The sequence below is a fragment of the Sphaerodactylus townsendi genome, linkage group LG09 (assembly GCF_021028975.2).
Source record: "Sphaerodactylus townsendi isolate TG3544 linkage group LG09, MPM_Stown_v2.3, whole genome shotgun sequence".
NCBI classification, from domain to species: Eukaryota; Metazoa; Chordata; class Lepidosauria; order Squamata; family Sphaerodactylidae; genus Sphaerodactylus; species Sphaerodactylus townsendi.
This window is the reverse complement of record NC_059433.1, coordinates 41,383,331-41,401,838: the sequence shown is the minus strand read 5'-3', so window position 1 is coordinate 41,401,838 and position 18,508 is coordinate 41,383,331. Positions and strand designations below refer to the sequence as shown.

At 40.1% G+C, this 18,508-nt stretch overlaps 1 protein-coding gene across 3 annotated transcripts in view; it reads left to right on the top strand.

Annotated features, from left to right (window-relative positions):
* The window catches only part of RAB31 (RAB31, member RAS oncogene family), a 49,216-nt gene extending 30,970 nt beyond the window's left edge, over positions 1-18,246 (top strand). For 2 of the 3 annotated variants that reach the window (XM_048507862.1, XM_048507861.1), the window contains exons 4-8: positions 3,409-3,480; positions 5,381-5,487; positions 5,990-6,099; positions 10,784-10,925; positions 11,129-18,246. In XM_048507862.1, the coding sequence (XP_048363819.1) occupies positions 3,409-3,480; positions 5,381-5,487; positions 5,990-6,099; positions 10,784-10,925; positions 11,129-11,159 (462 nt within the window). In that variant the 3' untranslated portion in view covers positions 11,160-18,246. The remainder of the gene's footprint in view (positions 1-3,408; positions 3,481-5,380; positions 5,488-5,989; positions 6,100-10,783; positions 10,926-11,128) is intronic. The other variant, XM_048507863.1, reaches the window with a different exon arrangement.
* The last annotated feature ends 262 nt before the right edge of the window (positions 18,247-18,508 follow it).

The following is an 18,508-nucleotide window of genomic DNA, read 5'->3' as shown; positions in this document are numbered from 1 at the left end:
TTAACAGTGCAATGCTAAACAGAGTTACCCCCTTCTAAATCCATTAACTTCATTGGATTTGGAAGGGTGTAGCTCTGCCTAGGAGGACACCCTAAACTACTGAATCAGACCAAATCAGCTTTAAATAAAAGTATTTTGGATTAGTAAAGTTGAGAATCAGTTTGACAGCGTACATACCAAATGAAAAAGGTAAAGAAAATTATGTATTTGTTTTTGAGTTTTGTAAGAAGTTGAATACAATATGAGCACAGTAAAGAATACATTATGTATTATGGTGAAGGACCTAGTGTTGGATTTTGCTGAAAGAATTTAGCACAGACATTTATCAGTGTACTCAGGTATTCACAGCCACCAGTTCAGTAATGAAGCAGGAGGGATGTGACAGTAGCCAGAATTAAAATCACATGAAATACCATCAAAATCTGTATCTTGATTTTGAGAGAGGTTTGTGTGAATAACACTCTAGGAAGTTAGTATAAAAAGTTAGTATAAAAAGACAGACAATATTTTGGGTTGCAAAGAGTTTTGTAGGTTGAAATAATTAATAAACTAGTTAGTTCATTTTAACATTTTAGTCTGGAACTGAATTTTAGTGGAGATGTGTGCAAGCCACTGAAAACAGTAGTCCTATATTGTCTTTTCCTCTTTCTCCCTCACACAATTGTTTAAGAACCATATGATTCAGCTTCAGAAACTGCAGTGAATCAGAGATAGGTGCTGTTGTATCATTTATTTTATTATGCTGGACACTACAGGGCTGGATGCTGAACTATTACGTTTAGTACTTAAGAAAATAAGAACCCCCTACTGGCTCAGACCAATTATCTATCTAGTCCAGTGCATCTGCTTCTCCTGAAATCTCTGGTTCTGTGCTGTTTCCAAAATTCCAGTCATCGACTTATAACAAAGATCACTCTGTTAGCAGCTTCATGTTGTTGGGGATTATGTTGACTTGGGTTAGTAAATACACAGTCTCAGCATCTTTTCTGCAACTGAGAGTTTTGATGTGGCTATATATCGAGAAGATCTTTGACTTCAATGGAGCACCTTGCAGTATCATGACTTGGTTTCTTTGTCCTATTTAAATACTAAACTATTTGTGAGGTGTTGCAGTTTAGATGTATCATTACTTTCTAAACATTTAGAAGAAATCTGTCTGAAAGATTATTGGTAAGTGATGGAAAGTAATGTGCTTTTAAATAATTCACAGTTCCTTGATGTCCTGTATTTAGTTGAGAGTTAAAATAAAAATTATTGATTTCTCCTGTCCTTTGATATACAAGTCCAGTAGCAGAACTCTTTATATTCCCGTTGTGAGAATAATCTATGGTCTTTTCTTGCTTCATAGGACAGCTCTTTGTGAAGTATATGGACTGATTAAAATTTTATGAAATGGTTGGGTTTCCTGTTCTTAGCTATATCTATGGGCGTGGCCCCACCTCTGTTCCCAGTCCTTTTAAGTCCTCACACAATTTTTGGGCCATTCAGGGCTTCTGAGCGTATGTCCTGAGTCCTTCCCCCAAAGTCTTCCCTCCAATCTCAGGGCTTGTGTCACCCTGCTCCCTTGCCCTTTCCCTTGTGCTAGGGCTGCCTTTCTAGACTATTACATCTGCACCAGATGGCAAGAGGTTGGCTTTCCTGCTGGATCTGCGCTGGTCTATCCTTCCTCTGTTGTTGTTCCTTGGGATGCTGCTGTGTTGCTCTCCTGGTTTGCAGACGTGCCCTCCACATAACCTTGCTGCCTATTCCTGTGACTTCCTTTGCCTACGCCACTGGCGCAGCCTTGAGAACATCTGATACTGCTGCTTTTGCTCCCACTCCCCACACTCTCCTGCTGGTTCAAGGTTGCTTCAGAGATGGACCTCCTAGTATTGACTCTTGCATCTGCTCTAGCTGTTGATGTTCTGACCCTTGTAGTTGCTGACTCTTTTTCCGAATTGCTGCTGCTCTTCTCCCCGCAGCTGACCTCCCTGTCATCTTTTAAATCCTCAAGCTGTCTGGTTAGAACTTGCCCTCCCATCTGAGGGGGTGCACCCTTTCGGCTCAGTTTTATAGGGTTTCCCTGATGGGACAAATGGATGTTTTCCTTGGACCATTGTAGATTGGGAAAGTGGCACACAGTGAAGGCTTAACTCCTTGCCCCAATCCCAGTCTGAATTTGGTCCTTGCACACCTGAAAAAAATAATTTAAAAATTATGGGAGCTCCACACACAAAAGTGCACAGCATCTGGTCACATTTGGCCCTGACTAATGCACTAATCTAGATTTTCTAATTTGAGATTAACACATGACAGTTGTAAAATGCATGCTTATTTTATCCATGCTATGAGTCAACTTCCTTCATTCCTCAGATGAACAGTATGAAACACAAGTACATCTTGCAGAAACAATAATCTCCCTATTAAGAAAGATTCTTTGATGTAAATACTATGTGGACTGTAACCAATCATGAGAATAATTGAATCTTTCAGATTTGACAGTAACCAAATTATGCTATTACTAATTAATGTATAGAGGTAATGGTAATGGTAATAATAGAAGTAATTTCATTGAACATTCCTTCCCTGTCTGAGCGAATCCTGTTGGCATAGCCTTCTCTGTCACATTTTTAAAATGTCATAAGTTAATCTTGCATTTGCTGAAATTATGCAAATCCGCAATTTAACTCAATGCCTGCTGCACAGAAGAGCTAAGAATTTAAGGAACAGCTGATACAGTAATGAGAACTGAGGCAGAAGGAGAATAGAAGGCTGTTGAATGTATGGAATGATGTATTATTTTGCACTTTATAACGGATTTTGTATTCAAAGTTTCCACTGCATATAGATATTTTATAATGTTCTTCACTGTGTTTGGTCTTTCAAGGTTTTATATTCTGTGTTATTCTGTATTTTGGGATGGTCTTTAAGGTTCATGCAAAAATCTTCAAAATCCATGGCTCTTCAAAATCCATGGTTGAGAGCAACGTCTCCACAGATAACTGGCAGTGGCGTAGCGTCAACGAAACAGGGGGACGCAACGCCCTGGGTGGCGCCATGGCGGGGGTGGGCACTGCCACGGCAGGGTGCGCGTGTGCCCCAGGCACAGTTCCCCCTTGCTCCACCCCTGATAATTGGAGTTAGCTTCTTTTAGCCCAGTATTTTGGAAACACAGAATGTAGTACAGAATGAGATTCTAGAACAACACCTTGTCACAAATCACTCACAAGATTGTGTTAGTTATTCTAATTCAGTAGATAAAAGTTAAAATATCTGTTATGTGCGAATTTAATAGCTTTTGCTTAATGTGGCATTGAGCAAATATTAAATAGCACAACATAATGTAATTATACTGCCTCTTGTTAACTCATGCAAATTTAAGAACTTTAGCTGCTTTCTCATAATGTTTCTATATTCAATTTTTCATAGTTTCATTCATTGGCACCAATGTACTATCGTGGGTCAGCAGCAGCTGTTATTGTATATGATATCACCAAACAGGTAAGCTATCCGATCACATATTTCTTTTTATTAGTGTGCATTATACTCACAGTGTAATCTTGACCACATTTTCTCAATAATAAGCCCCAAGAATAAGTAATAATATTAAGATTCTGAGTAAATCTGTTTAGAACTGCTGTCTCATCAATCCAGTGATTATTCAATCAAGGACTGTGAGCTTCTCTGTTTGTATTCTATCAGTATTTTACTGTTAAAATTAGGTAGTCAAAATGAAAATTGGTGGATCATATTTTCAGAAGTTATTTAGTCTTTATTAGAAGTTCTTTTCTCTGGGTAATTTAAACTAAACCGTATATTCAAGTATGACTGGAATGAAAAATTAATGCAGTTTACAATGCACTGAATTGTGATTTTCATTAAAACATAGTGAAGTCCAATTGAGATACTGGATTATAGTTTTTTATAGATGCCATCTACATTTTGGATGGAATAAAACTTTTGTATGTTATAAGTAGCTAATTTTCTAATAGTAAATGTTATTTGATGATGATAAATGACAAATCAACCATATTGTTAGAATTCTAGGAGAATTTCCCTCTGGAACAGCAACAAGAATATCTTAACTGTTGTAAATAGTATGACTCTGCCAGTTCCGTGTATTGGTACGAGAAGCCCAATATCCTCTGAAAAAGAAAAAACAGCGTACCAATAATAGTTGTTGTTGTTGTTGTTATTTAGTTTTGTATACCGCCCTCCCCCGAAGGGCTCTGGGCGGTTAACAACATATAAGTAGAGCACAATTTAAAACATCAGTAATTCATGGTACAAACTTATGGCTCTATTAACATTAAAACAACTAAAAAACCCTCATAAAACACAGCATTCTAAATTACAATTCCTTGCGTCCAGTCACTAAACCCTCCCCCCAGAGGGGGTGGTGATGGTAGGTCCCTCAGATGTTATGGGGACCACCAAAGAGGGGACTACCGAAGGGCACCGTATCAGTGGCTGGTTCCACCAAAGGTCTGGTGGAACAACTCAGTCTTACAGGCCCTGCGGAACTTACCAAGGTCCCGCAGGGCCTGGACAGCTGGAGGAAGAGAGTTCCACCAGGCTGAGGCTAGAGCCTGAGTGGAGGCCTGCCGCATTATTAAGGGCCCGGGGACCACCAGTAAATTGGCCTCTGCCGAACGCCGAATGCTGAATGTGGGGTAAGATGGTTGTGAAGGTTTGAGAAACCGTCTGGGTAGCCCAGCTCAGATGCGGGGGGGGGGGGGGGCTGAATGACCATAGGAAGAGGCATGGAGTGTCGCCGTGTCTGCCCCCGTGGCCAGCATAAGTGGGACTGGTGCTCACTGGGAGGTGGGAGTGCACCACAGAACTCCATCACACCCAACCCACCTCTGGCCATCACTTCCCAAGTTGCTTTGGCCTGGCTTTTAGGCCAGTGCAACTGGGGCATTTCTGGAGATGGAGCCAACATTAGCCAGTCCCGCTGGGCTTTTGTCCCAGGACATCGGTGGCAGGGAGGATGGCCTTTTCTACCCTTTTGGATGGTGTAACTCCTTTTTCCCCTATAAAGGACTTTCGGACAGCTGGGGAGACTTTTTGTGTCTTCATTTTCTTGCCTCCTGAAAGCCCTCTGGAGGTGACAGGGCAGCGTGGCAGCAACACTGTGTCCTGTCACCAATGGCTTTGGTTGGGGCTGCCTGACCTGCAGTTCTCTCACAAATAAATCTGGTATTGATTTGAGTTATGATTACCTTGACTTAGCTGGTGCTTGTATATCTAACCAACTCCTGCTGATAATGGCACTTACCATGCATTAGTTTAGCTGGTACTTTGGAATGCTTGTATCTTTACCTTCTACCGTTAATTTTAAAAATGCAGTGTATTCCATCTGGAAGATCTTTGATATTGCCTTGTATGTTCAATTTAGGATTCATTTCACACACTGAAGAAATGGGTAAAAGAGCTGAAAGAACATGGTCCTGAAAATATTGTCATGGCCATTGCTGGAAACAAATGTGATCTTTCTGACATTAGGTAATATACTAATGTTTTCTCTTCTAATTGCTTGTTCTCCTTGCGTTATACCAGCGGTTCTCAACCTGTGGGTCGCGACCCCTTTGGGGGTCAAACGACCCTTTCACAAGGGTCACCTAAGACTCTCTGCATCAGTGTTCTCCATCTGTAAAACGATAAATGTAAGGGTTGGGAGTCACCACAACATGAGGAACTGTATTAAAGGGTCGCAGCATTAGGAAGGTTGAGAACCATTGGATTAGGATCTGTGGTTTCAAGTATTCAACAGGATGTTAATCCCATTTGATTATTTTCCAGCAATTTAGTGTTCCTTTATAATTTCAAAGTGTTGTTTCAGAATTCCACAGACTAATTCTACTATGAGGTTTGGGAGAACTAATCCCAGGGTTAAATGATTTGGGAAACATCAATGGTATTACAACTCTGGGGATAACTTGAACAAAGACTTCCTGAATGCTATGTTTGCATTCACAGTAATTTAACTTCTAAAATTTTATTTTAGGGAAGTCCCTATGAAAGATGCCAAAGAATATGCGGAGTCTATAGGCGCAATTGTTGTTGAGACCAGTGCAAAAAATGCAATTAACATTGAAGAACTCTTTCAAGGAATCAGTAAGTAAACGTAGAATTTGTGTGTGTGTGGTGGGTTTGGCAGGGTTTTCTCTAATTGCAACATTCTCATGGAAAGTATAAAAATGGAATTGGGGTTGTTTGTTTTGTTTAATTAAAACATTTATATGCTACCTTTAGACACAAATAGAGTTTCCAAGGCTGCAAACATTTAAACTTTAAAATAACATTCAAATATATATACTGTTACACACACACACACACCACACACACATGTAACTGTATAATAGGTAAAGTTTCCCTTCAGTCGTGTTCGACCCCGGGGTACCACTGCGAGCAATGATTTTATAGGCACTTTTGTGGGTAGTTTGCCATTGCTTTCCCCAGCTATTCTTTACCCCCTAGCTATGAGCTAGGTACTCATTTACCGATGAAGAAATGGATGGATGGCTGAGTTGGCCATGAGCCAGCTGCAAGGATATCTGACCCACAGGGGGCTCGAACTCCTGACCTTGTGAGTGGCAGTGCAAGCACTTAACCACTACGCCACACGGCTCCTAACTGTACAATAACAACATATAAACAAACACACACAAATAACCAGGAAGAAGTCGTTAGAAAGTCATGAAATGTTAATAGACAATGTAAGGTTTTTTAAATATCCATTGCAATCATAACACTGGAAGACACAATTGATTAGTATTATTTGAACTATTTTGTATAATATCTGTCTAATCATAAATACCCAAGCAAATCCTGAAGGAATTGTAATGTAACCATATATTTTCATAATATCAAAGAAATAGAAAACTGTAAAAAGTCCTAAAGGCTGTCAAGGCCAACCTCCGTATTCTGGAAAGGATTTTATTGAGCCATTAATGCGAGCTGAGATCTATCCTCTTTTTAAGCCTTTGGTGATGAAAGCTATCACAACTTTCCCATGCTTTCAGTTCTTCACTAGCCAGTCTTGCAGATAGAAACCTGCTGTGAAGAATATGCAGCTGCTGCTTTTTTTTACATTTTACTGTATTGCTTCTAAATAAATCCACCAATATTGCATTATTTTTAGTCAGCTGCTGAGAAGAGATAATTCAATATGTGTGAGCATCCTTATAGATGTAATCCTTAATGACATTGATATAGTAACTAAAAATAATTGCCTACATTTTCCTTGGGCTGAAATATGGGTTAGTTATCTATTTTGATATTTGAAACATGTCTACCACACACCCTTCAAGGACTTCAGAGTGGCATCTCAGCTTCATAGCAATCCTATGAGGTAAATTAATCTAAGAATCTCCCTTCCCCAGGCCACCCGGTAAGCTTTATAGCTGTATGAGGGACGTGAACCATGGTTTCCCACATACAGGCTCAGTACTCTAATTGCAGGTTCATGCACCCCACAACCACTTTCCCACATACATTCAAAATCCCTTCCTGACTTTTTTTTTATTTTGGTGAGGCATAGTTTGCTATTAAATCCAAATTGGCAACCATGTTTTCTGCAGACCCTCCTGTCATTAAATCCCAACCTACTTTTGAGTTTCACAGTTTGGGGAGCTGCTGTGATAGGCTGACTTTAATCTCTAAAATGTTTTCTCCGGGGGTGGGTTATACCCTATTATACAAAGGCTCATCATATTATTCTCTTTTATATCATTCTTTGACTGTAAATTAACCAAGGGACAAAGATATTCCCCACCACCACCAAAATGTCTTGATCAGAGTATCTCCTTGGCCAAGTAAATATGATTTGATGACAACTGAATATTCTCACAGGATATTAGAGCACTTGAGAGGCAGTTAAAAGGAAAAACATAAGAGAGGGGGGAATAGCTTGTTCAAGTTTGTAGATTCTGGGGTGAGATGGGATTTTCAAATTCATATGCAATTTGTTGTGGGCCACCAGCTTGTCTTGCTTCTGTTAATCTGGGAGACACTGGTGATACTAGTTATTGATTGTTTACATTTATATTCTCCCTTTCTTCAGTAATGAAACTTAAGGTTAGGTCAATATTGGGGGACTTCGGGGGACTCCGGGCACTGACTTCCTGGAACAGTCTGTGGGTTCTATTTGCTTGCTGAACTTCCTGTAGCTAGAGGCTGTCCTTGCACTAGGATGCTGTTCCCCCTCTTTCATTGTGATCTGGATTGCCTGAAATGATCTAGCATGTGAATGATACATACAGCAGGATTGTATCCTTTCAGTTAAAATCAGCCCTCTGATTTTAAGTGACTGTACCCAGACTAGATTGAGTAAAAATATGAGTAGAATATTGGGGTCAATTCACATTGTATGGTGTGTACTGTGTGTGGTTTTCTGGGCTGTGTGGCCTTTTTCTGGTGGATCTTGTTCCTAACGTTTCGCTTGCATCCACCAGAAAACAGCCACACAGCCCGGAAAACCCACCACAGCCAGTGCATACTAACTGTCACAAGATCATCTTTGCCTCTATTCAAGACGAGACTTCTATAGGTTATCTCTTGTGTGATTTCAGTGAAATATGGTACAGTTGATGATTGGCTTTTTTTGTGAATTTTCCAGAAAAAGTGTACACAGCACACAGTCTTTGACCAGATTTCCCATTTACACTTATAAAATGTACACATCATGAAATTTGTCTGAGATCTCTGTATGAGGTCTCTTTGAAAATAACTTGTGCTGAGTAAATAACAACTGTACCTCATTTTAAACAGCAAACCTGCTTCTCCTTATCTTTGTTCATTAAGCAGCCTACCTATGCTAATGAAGTGGCACAATCTATTAGTTTAATGCTGCTATACAAGAACAGTGTGCCTCCTTTCACTTAATGGCTAGTGCACCAACACAAAAGGAGTTGAAACATGTTATCTAAATCATTCTCTGTAAATGACAGTCCTCCGAGTATTATTTCTGCTATCAGCATCCTCCACTGAAACCCACCACATGTATCATAAAATAGCAAAGAGGAAAAGAAAAAACCTCAGACCTACTCGTACAGTACGATAAGTGCTGCATTTGATTATTTCACAACATCCAGAGTTACACAGGCTGCTGTTCAAAGGACCCAGTCCTAAAGTAGCAGATAGTCCTGTATCCACAAAAGCTCTTACAATAGCTTAGAGGACATTAACACAACAGCTTACAAGAAGAATACATTCTGATTTCAGGCAGTTGTTCCAGTAACCATACATAAATCCCTCAAAGTACTTTCTGGGTGGTTCTTTTTTCTGATAAGTGCTGAATTTCTTTCAGGAGTGTTATGTGATTAATGCTTCTGAAATAACCACATAATGGAGTCTCTGGTTTCCTGTCACTCTAGCAGTTTCTCATATCTGGAAAAAAATCCATATACTTGATTCCTTTATTTGGGAAGAAGGAACTGGTAGAAACATCGTCATCACTGTGACTGTTTTAAAAGAACCAATTGCCCATTTAATATTTTTGTATTGCTTAGTGAATATCTAACATATCTAACATATGAAGCTGCCTTATAACAGTGGCGTAGCGCCAAGGGAGTGGGGTGTGCGCAATGCACTGGGCGGAGGGATGGGGGCATTCCGGGGCGTGGCAGGGTGTGGCGGGGGTGTACGCATGCCCTGGACGCAGTTCCCCCTCGCCCCAGCCCTGCCTTATACTGAGTCAGACTAATAGTCTCTCTAACCCAGTAGCCTATATCCAATCATCTGTTCATGGAACAAGGAGTTTCCTAGGATTCCTCTGTATTCTAACACCTAGAAATATCATTCTTAGGGTCACATGAAGGTTTGGGGGAGTTGCACTAGGTCCTAGTTCAGAACTGATCACTACTCCAGATTGCAGGTTTCTATTGTGTGGTAAAAAAAAATAATATTATGCTATACTTGATTTATTTCAGGTCTTTTTGTTATTAATTGCGAATCAATGTGGGATCCACTGAAATAGAGAAGTGTTTTAGATTAAAATGTTTATAAATCTAAAATATAAACAGCCATCAATCACAAATTAGAGAAAGACATTAATTATTTTTTTTCTAAAAGTGCCCTTTCAGTTGTGGAGTTTATATATGGTGGCATTTTTAGATATATGTAAGGTTTCAAATCCAGATAGCAGAGTTAGGTAGCACTAACACAAAATACCTTGGAAAGAGCAAGAATCCCTATGTATACTTTCTTTTTGTACCTGGACATGTTATATCCAGAGTCCCTTTTTTGGTATTGCTCCCCCCCCCCCCCCCCAGTTGTATAAATCACTTGGACTACATTTATTTGTCATAATAAACTGTTGATTGTGATCGGCATGAACCTGGCTCGTGGCTGTGTTTGGCTGCTTCTATTTCCATTGGGAGCAGTTAGTCTAAATGTGAGCATGAGAAGTGTGATTCCCCTCTAAAAATCAAGATTCTAAACTGGGATTAAATTATGGTTTAGAGTCCTGGATTGCAGGGCAAGAACAAACTCCAGTTTTACCAGACCGCCAACATTTAGAAACCACACAAAATTCGAGCTTGTACTAGGCAGCTTTCAGTCATGTTCTGGGCACAGAGGAAGGAAGGAGGGGAAAGAGCTAGCACAGTAGTAAGCCAAATGGGCGTCCATCACTAAAAAAACAAGAACTGTTACATTGAATGCCGCCAGATAATCTGATTTATTATTAATATTAATGATTTTCCTCTGGTGGAATCTTACATGAAGAATGTAATGTATCTTTAAAAAAACCCCCCAGTATTATCGAATTTATCCTTAACTTTTATTTCTATGTCTTCAGCCCTTTATATGCATGTAGATAAATGCTTTTTTCATCATTCCAAATCACACGGAGGAGCCGATGTGTGTAGGAGTCACTTTAAATGCTTGGTTGAAGATGCAGAAGTCAGGGCCAGGGCTAGTGGATGTAATCTGGCTGTCCTGTAAGTGTTGTGATTTTTAGCATTTTCATGGGGTTAAATGTCTCTACTGCTCTGGTGACCTTTATACATAGAACTGAGCAGAGGAATATTCTGAGTGTGCCTTCCCTGCCCACAAAGGGTGCTTCTTTTGTGTAAAGGAGCAGGAATCCTACAGTATGCCAAGTTTTGAATTGCCTTTTTTTCCCCTTCCCTGATGCTTGCAGGTCGACAGATCCCTCCCTTGGAAACTCATGAAAATGGAAATAGTGGAACAATCAAACTTGGGAAGCAGACTGCACAGACAACTAGGCGGTGCTGTTAAACCAACCTGAATTGGTTTAATTTACTTGAAAATAGAATGACATAATTTGCATATTTATTGAGCAACAGACTTCAGAAACTCGGTGACCAAGTACTTTGTCTAAACACAGTGGTTTCAGTGCTACCTGTTGGAATGATAGTAGAAAGGTCTCCAAATGAGTTCTGCAAAATTAAAACAGATAATCCAGTTCTGTAACAAACAATCTAAATCAGGGTTTCCCCAACCTTTTTGAACATGCGGACAGATTTTGGCACGGCATGGTGACTGCAGTGACTAAATGGCTAACATAAAATGGCTTCCACTGGAGGCAGAGATAGCCACAAAATCATTGCCATATCTTACCTTAAGTAACTTGCGTTGTGGCAGCAGCTGCCAAATCAATATTTTAAAAGAATCTGCACAGCCAATCAAAAGCCTTGCTAGGCAAAAGCCCAATTTGCCCCCCTTTGAAATAAGCCTTTTGTTCCAGAATAGGTTGGCATGGCCCATGCTAAATTTTAAACCACACTAATTTTTAAAATTACTATGCCCTGTTTTGGAACTAGAACATTTGTAGTATGGAAATATAGTGCATAATATTTGAACTAACTGAAAGAAGAATATTATTTTCTCTTCTTTCTTGCCAGGTTTTATTTTCTTCAGCTTTGTTTTCAGAGGAGCTTTTAAAAATGTGTATTGGGTAGTACACTGAGCACAAAATGAATAAAATTAATAAATCTAGTAAACGGAAAAACAAATAATAAAACTCAAGTAGTTTAGGTTGAAGCCATTGGGGTTTTTTTTCAGTATTTATGGAGGCAAAATAATTGCAAATGTAGTAATAACGGACCCATGAGTGGGGAGGGGGGACCGAAGAGAAAGGATCACCACACAAACCAGGTTGGGGAAAAAGTTAGGTCACAACTCTATTACTGACCACAGCTGCTGAAGCACTAGTGCAGCATGAAAACAAATCTGTCAGGCAACCCCTTGTCATGTGATATTAGCCTTCCCCCAATCCCACCTGCTGGGGGGAAAAAGGGACTGGCAAACCAGTATTCAACTAGTATATAACTAGTAAGGATATTTTCCTAGTCAACAAAGTAACATAAGTCTTGACCCTGAACAGGATTGCTCTGATAGGTCTCTTTCCAAAACATGTTCGTTAATCATGTTGTGGGCTCACAGGGTTGGAGAGGGCTACGTACATTGTAGTTCCTGTTTCTTGTCTGGTGCTTCCCTTGCTAGACTCTGGGACAAACTTGTTTGCAGACCCTAGCAACCAGGTAGCTTTGGTGACTTTGAAGAACAGAGGTAAATGTTATGATTTTCCTCCTGGGAAGCTAGGGAAACACTGCTCTAGTAAGGAAGAGATAAAAATATTTTGCTTGCATTGCTGTGGCCACAGAATGTACAGCAAACAGGGAGAAAGGGAGACAGGAAAATGCTAAATTTGCTCCTTCTCTACCAAGACAACTCATGGTAGCTACCATTTTCTTTCAATAAGGTATGTGTATTTAATGGAGAGACAGCAGGTCACCAGGAGGCATAGTATCAGCTAGCTGGAAAACACCCTAAATTATGAAATTTCACATGTAGTTCTGCCCTGAGGGAAAGGAGGAGACATTCAAATTCCAGTGTCACAGAGCATGCAAAGCAGGGAGGTGATGGCTTTTCTGTATGAGCTGCAACCTCATTAAATCCCATTCCTCGAATACTTATTACGGTGGCATTCCAGTACTCCATGCTTAACATGGTGCCTGCCCCGTTCAATTGCATTATTTTTATATTGTCTTCAGTCAGGCATGCATCGTTTCTTGAGTTGCTACTTGCCTCCTGCATTCACTCTGCAGTAAGAATTACAGTGGCATTATTACATGAGATGGTTTCTCCTATTTGCTCAGATTTGGCAGGAGGATCCCCTGTGTGCAGGTCGCAGTGCCCAAGAATTTCATTCCGATAAGCGGAAAAAAGTTTTAGCTAATAGTATGCTTTCTTGATAAAATAAATTAAAATAAAAACAGCTGAACTATACTGAATAGATTTAATAATGAATTAAATGAAACCAAATCAAGCATTTTGAGTCTTCCAGAAAAAGGCGGGGTATAAATTAATGTAATAAATGAATAATTTTATAAGGTGAACTGAAAACAAAACAAAAATAGCTTTCATATCTGTTTGTTGTGGGTTTTCCAGGCTGCGTGGCGAAAATCTGGTAGTTTTTCTTTCTAACATTTCATTCGTATTACCGGTTGGCATCTTCAGAGGCATGTCACAGTAAGGTGTGCTTCTGTCTGTGGCTCAATGTGAAGTGATTGAGTGTGAGGGATATATGTTTTGTCCACCTCACAGGTGTGTGTGTGGTGGGGGGGGGGGGGGAGTGAGGTGCATTTTCATGTGTCTGGGTGGAATTCATTTGCATTTTAATATCTTTGATATTGGTTTTGTTGGTTTTTAGTCCTGTTAACCAGGTTTTGTTGATTTTCAGACTCTTTTCCTTTTTGTTGGAACTGTCCCAGTGTTTGTAGATTTCAATGGTTTCCCTGTGTAGTCTGACACAGTAGCTACCAAAATCATCAATAATTTCTGTCTTCAGATATATACCTTGTCAAATATATACCCCATCACAGAATCATTGCATACGGTACTACAGAGAGAAACACATTTTTCCGTGACATGCCTCTACAGGCATCGATGCAGGCGAAACATTTCAAGCAACAAGCATCAATGCAGGCGAAACATTTCGAGCAACAGGCATCGATGCAGGCAAAACATTTTGAGCAAAAACTACCAGATCAGCACCACACAATGCAGAAAATGCACAACAGCCAGTTGATTCCGGCCATGAAAGCCTTTGACAATACATTGTTCAAGTCACTGGTTAATATTACTGGCTTAATAATGGTATTGAGAGAAGGGAAAAATTAACAAAAGAGACTTTACCATTCATTACTTTGTTGATCAAATGATGCCTGGTAGTCGAAGCTAGAGCTTGAGCCTTAAAACTAAGTGCAGTGCCAAAATATTGTGCTGGTCTGGAAAAATATATTACAAAATATCAGAAGTACATTGTCATACCCTCTCCCCAAAACAGGTTAAGTGGAGACAAAGCACAATAGTGATCTAGTCTTTTTGACAATATATTAACACAAATAAGTTGCATGCTCATATTTGTCTACTGAATGGTTGTCTATGCATGACAGCCAATGTTGTCACCCAGTGGTAGCTGCTTGTGCCATACAGTACACTGCTTTGGAAGCCTCCCTCACTTTCAAGGGAAATCTGAAAAAATAGGGGTTGTCATGTTAATCTGCTATACTGAAAATAAATGTTTTTGGCACCTTGCAAACTGTTGCATGAGTGGAAACAGTCTGCTCTGGAGACTAAGAGCCCCATTAAAAGAGGGGTGAATCTGCTTGAGGGGACGGTGCATCAGCCATGCAGCTGCCACGGTTCCCCCCCCCGTGCAAGAATGGGCACCGATCATGGTGCCGGTGTCCCAGCACCCTTGCCCCTGCCACTGGTGTAGTGGGTGCGTGCTGGGGAAGAGTTGATGTAGGCCGGGATTGGAGACTTCTCGCCAATAGGGAGGTTGTCATATTTGTACAGCCTTCCACTTCCAGGAAGCCCCTTTGGGAGCGGCAGGGTGGTGCAACTGCTGTGGATGGGGGTGTAAAACAGTTAACGTGGATGTGTGTAGTCAAGTTACAGCTGACTTATGGCAACCCAGTAAGAATTTCAAGGCAAGGGACTAACAAAGGTGGTTTGTCATTGCCTTCTTCTACATAACAACCTGGTATTTCTTGGTGGTCTCCCATCCAAGTACTAACCAGGTCCAACTCTTCTTAGCTTCTGAGATCTGATGAAATCAGGCTAGCCTGGGCCATCCAGGTCAGGGTGACCCCCCCTCCCCATAAGTTACAAAAGTATAAACTTTTGCTTAATACTGTGTACACCTTGATGGATCCTGAATAGCATTTCCTGTGCTGAATCTGTATATACATCTTCTTTGCAGAGGAATAATTCCTCTTCGAGGTGCATTTTGTATTCAATGCAAAATTCTTGTTCCTCCTTGCAAGATTAATGAAAGATACCAGTGGTAAAGAGAGTCATAGCATTAGGACAGTATTAAGAAACTGATATACTCTTCGTCATGCTTTTGTTCAAATGTTAGATTCCACAAAGAATGGAGAGGGTTCCATAAATGAGCCTTCAAATGGAGTTAACGCAAAATACACTTCTGCTACTGGATATGAAATAGATTTTGTCAGAGTAAGAAGTAACATTATTGTAATTACATTTCACATACCATTTTTACATTAAATATTATTGTAAGATTAAGCAGAACACATGTAAGAAATCCAAATCTGATCCACAATAGTTCTAAGTTCATCATGTTTACGTTTTAAAATGTATTATATGGCAATTTGAAACCTCATAAGCCAGTAGAATATTTCTTCTTTGAGGGGAGGGTGTAATTAGCTATACTGTAGCTACATTTGCTAGTTTTAATGGAGAAATTGGTCAACGAAGCAGTGTGGGGAAGACGAATTGCTTAGTCATGCCAACTGAACCGAAACCACTTCTTTTGCAGAACTGAGGAAAATATATATTTAGTGAGAGTAGTTCAGCTTTACTCCACTGAGCTACCTGTTTCATGGCAGCCTTATTTTTCTAGAGTGCCGCAGAAAACAGAAAGCTTATATGGCCACAGCCTTCAAATCATTTCCTCAAGAGCAGTCTTAGAGAGTTCTAAACCAGAGGTCACATTGAATAGAGGAACAAGGCAGCATTGCAGGGGACTTTGCAGCCCTTGGGCACTGGGAGGCAGAAACACCAGCTGCTGTGTCCCTGCTCCGCTGAAGCTTGTGTTGCTTCCCAGCGAAAGCTATTGACTCTGGAATTTCCTGTAAGCCTATTTAAGGGAATATGAGCTTCAAGCTCACTAAAGTTCTCTGAAGTGAAGACATTATTTCTGTGCATGAATGTCGTGTAAGAAAGTGGAGAGAGGAAAGAATAGAGACAATGAGGATTTGCAAGCTCCTCTGCTGATTAATATTGGCTTGTGGCAACATGATAAGTTGACAGTACCAAAGTGTGTTTGGGTACATAAACCTCTTCCATCTTTCATGCCTTGTTGCACCTAATGCTTGTTTAAGTTCTGAAGAGTGGTTGCGCTATGAGCAATGCCATTCATGAAGAGAGCACTATCCAAACACCTTGGGAATGCACACAGCCACTGGCAGTTCCGTGCAGAGGTAACATTGGTGTGAAGAACCCACCTCCAAATAGGTGCCAAATTGTACAGCTGCCCCAGTTCCTGTGATGACAACAGCATTTGAGTTGGGACTGCTATATAAACTAAATGAACCTTGCAAAATGATCACTTGTGCTTTTTTAAAAATATAGTTCTCTTTCTAGAAATGTGTGGATGTTACTGACTGCCCTGTGACCTTTATATGTGCTTGACAGTGCAATCACAAGGGCGGAGGAATTCACACCACAGCTGGGAGCAGCGCAGCCACACCGCCTCTTAAGAGACCCATTGCACCGCAGCCAGTAAGCCAACAGCAGGCTGCCCCTTCCCCAATGAAAGTGGGCTACACCACTGATTTTGCTGGTGCAAGTTTGCACTGGCAATTGGGGCATTCTCAGGCCAAAAGGGATCGGGAAGCTGACTAAATCAGTATGGTGAGGAAGACTAACTGCTTACTCTGCCCCCGAGAATGGTCCCTTTGGTGCGGTCTTCTGAGCTGGAGGAGTGCTGCTGCACAGCTCCCCAGCCCCAACATAAGTACCTCTGTGCTGTCATAAATGCAGGTGCAAGTGACATTTTTATGCCAGCGCCAAGGTCACACCATCTCCCTAGCGGTTTCAGCCCCCCCCCCCCCCGTCCCATTAAAATAAAAGGGATTTGAACCTCCATAGTAGAATGCAGTAATGTTAATTCAAACCACAGCCTTCATTTTCTGTAGTTGCTTTTTAATTCTGAGACAAGGACATTCTTTATTTAAAATTGCAAAGATATCCCTTGATTAAAATTGCTTCTTATGAAAAAAGAAAGCAACCCTGCTGTACTTTCCCCGCAACTGAGTATGTACCAGCTTTAAATTTACGATAGGTCATAGCTATGTATTTTATACCAGCAACAGGTCTTAATTTAACAGGAATTACCCACTTTAGCCTGCATAAAGATAATAGTAAAAACAAGAATAGAGTTGTGTTTTGTTGGAAGCTGCTCTGAATTTTGAACTTGGATTTAGCACATTGCTTTCATGGAGCTATCTTCAAGTTTCTCTGAATTCCAGAGTATGTACATCTATGTATATTTAAGTTTTTTTTAGGACAGTAGAGCCATCATTACCAATCATTTTATTGAAGGTGACTTGATGCATTCCAGAATTAGTGTCATGATATCATTACCACATTTTGGGGGGTTCTAAATGGGTGGTAAAATATGACACTCGTGTAAAATACAATCGTGTAAAATACAATTGTGCTGTAATGTCAGCTGTAATAACTACATGATTATGATTTAAGGATGAGAGCTTCATAATATGGCTCTGGGATCACTGGCTGTATCTGCCCATTCTTGCATCATCCATATCAGGTTTCCATTTCCTGGCGAACTGTTGCCCAAATTCACATTTTGAATAGTGCCTTAGCTATGTTTTTTGGCTGGATCAAAGAGCAATAAAAAGAAAACACTTTTATCTATAGCAAATGTTATCTGATTGTAGTGTAAGAGTTCTGCCTTGACTGTCTACCAAGAGGTGTTGTCTCCTGAACTATTTTAACTGAACAAGGACTAACAGGACTAAAGCATAATTTGCAAATTCAGTGTATTAGTTGTATTTTAGTTGTATGAGGGTTTAAGGGTATTATTCTTCCCTTAGCAGTTAATATAATCTTTCTGGAATTACATGATCTAGTTGCATTTTTTGAAAAAGAAACATGAAAATATGAAGTCTCTATTGATATGCTGACTATGTATGCTTGTCTGCCTTTTTAAAAAGAATACAAACATTGATATGGTTCTGATTACGTGACCTCCTAAGTTGTACTTCTTAAAGGTAACTTTATACACTTACACACTTAAGTATATAAAGCTGTCTATTGTAGTAGTTTATTTTTACTGGCTAGCTAATCTGAGCATAGGAATTCTACAATCATAGGTGTAGTGGTAACTAATGTTCTATTTAACTCAGTGGGTTTTGGGTCCAACTAAAGATATTTAGGATTTCCCTGTAAGTGATATATGCTGTTAAACTTGCAGCAAGGATTATTTACAATAAGGGATGCT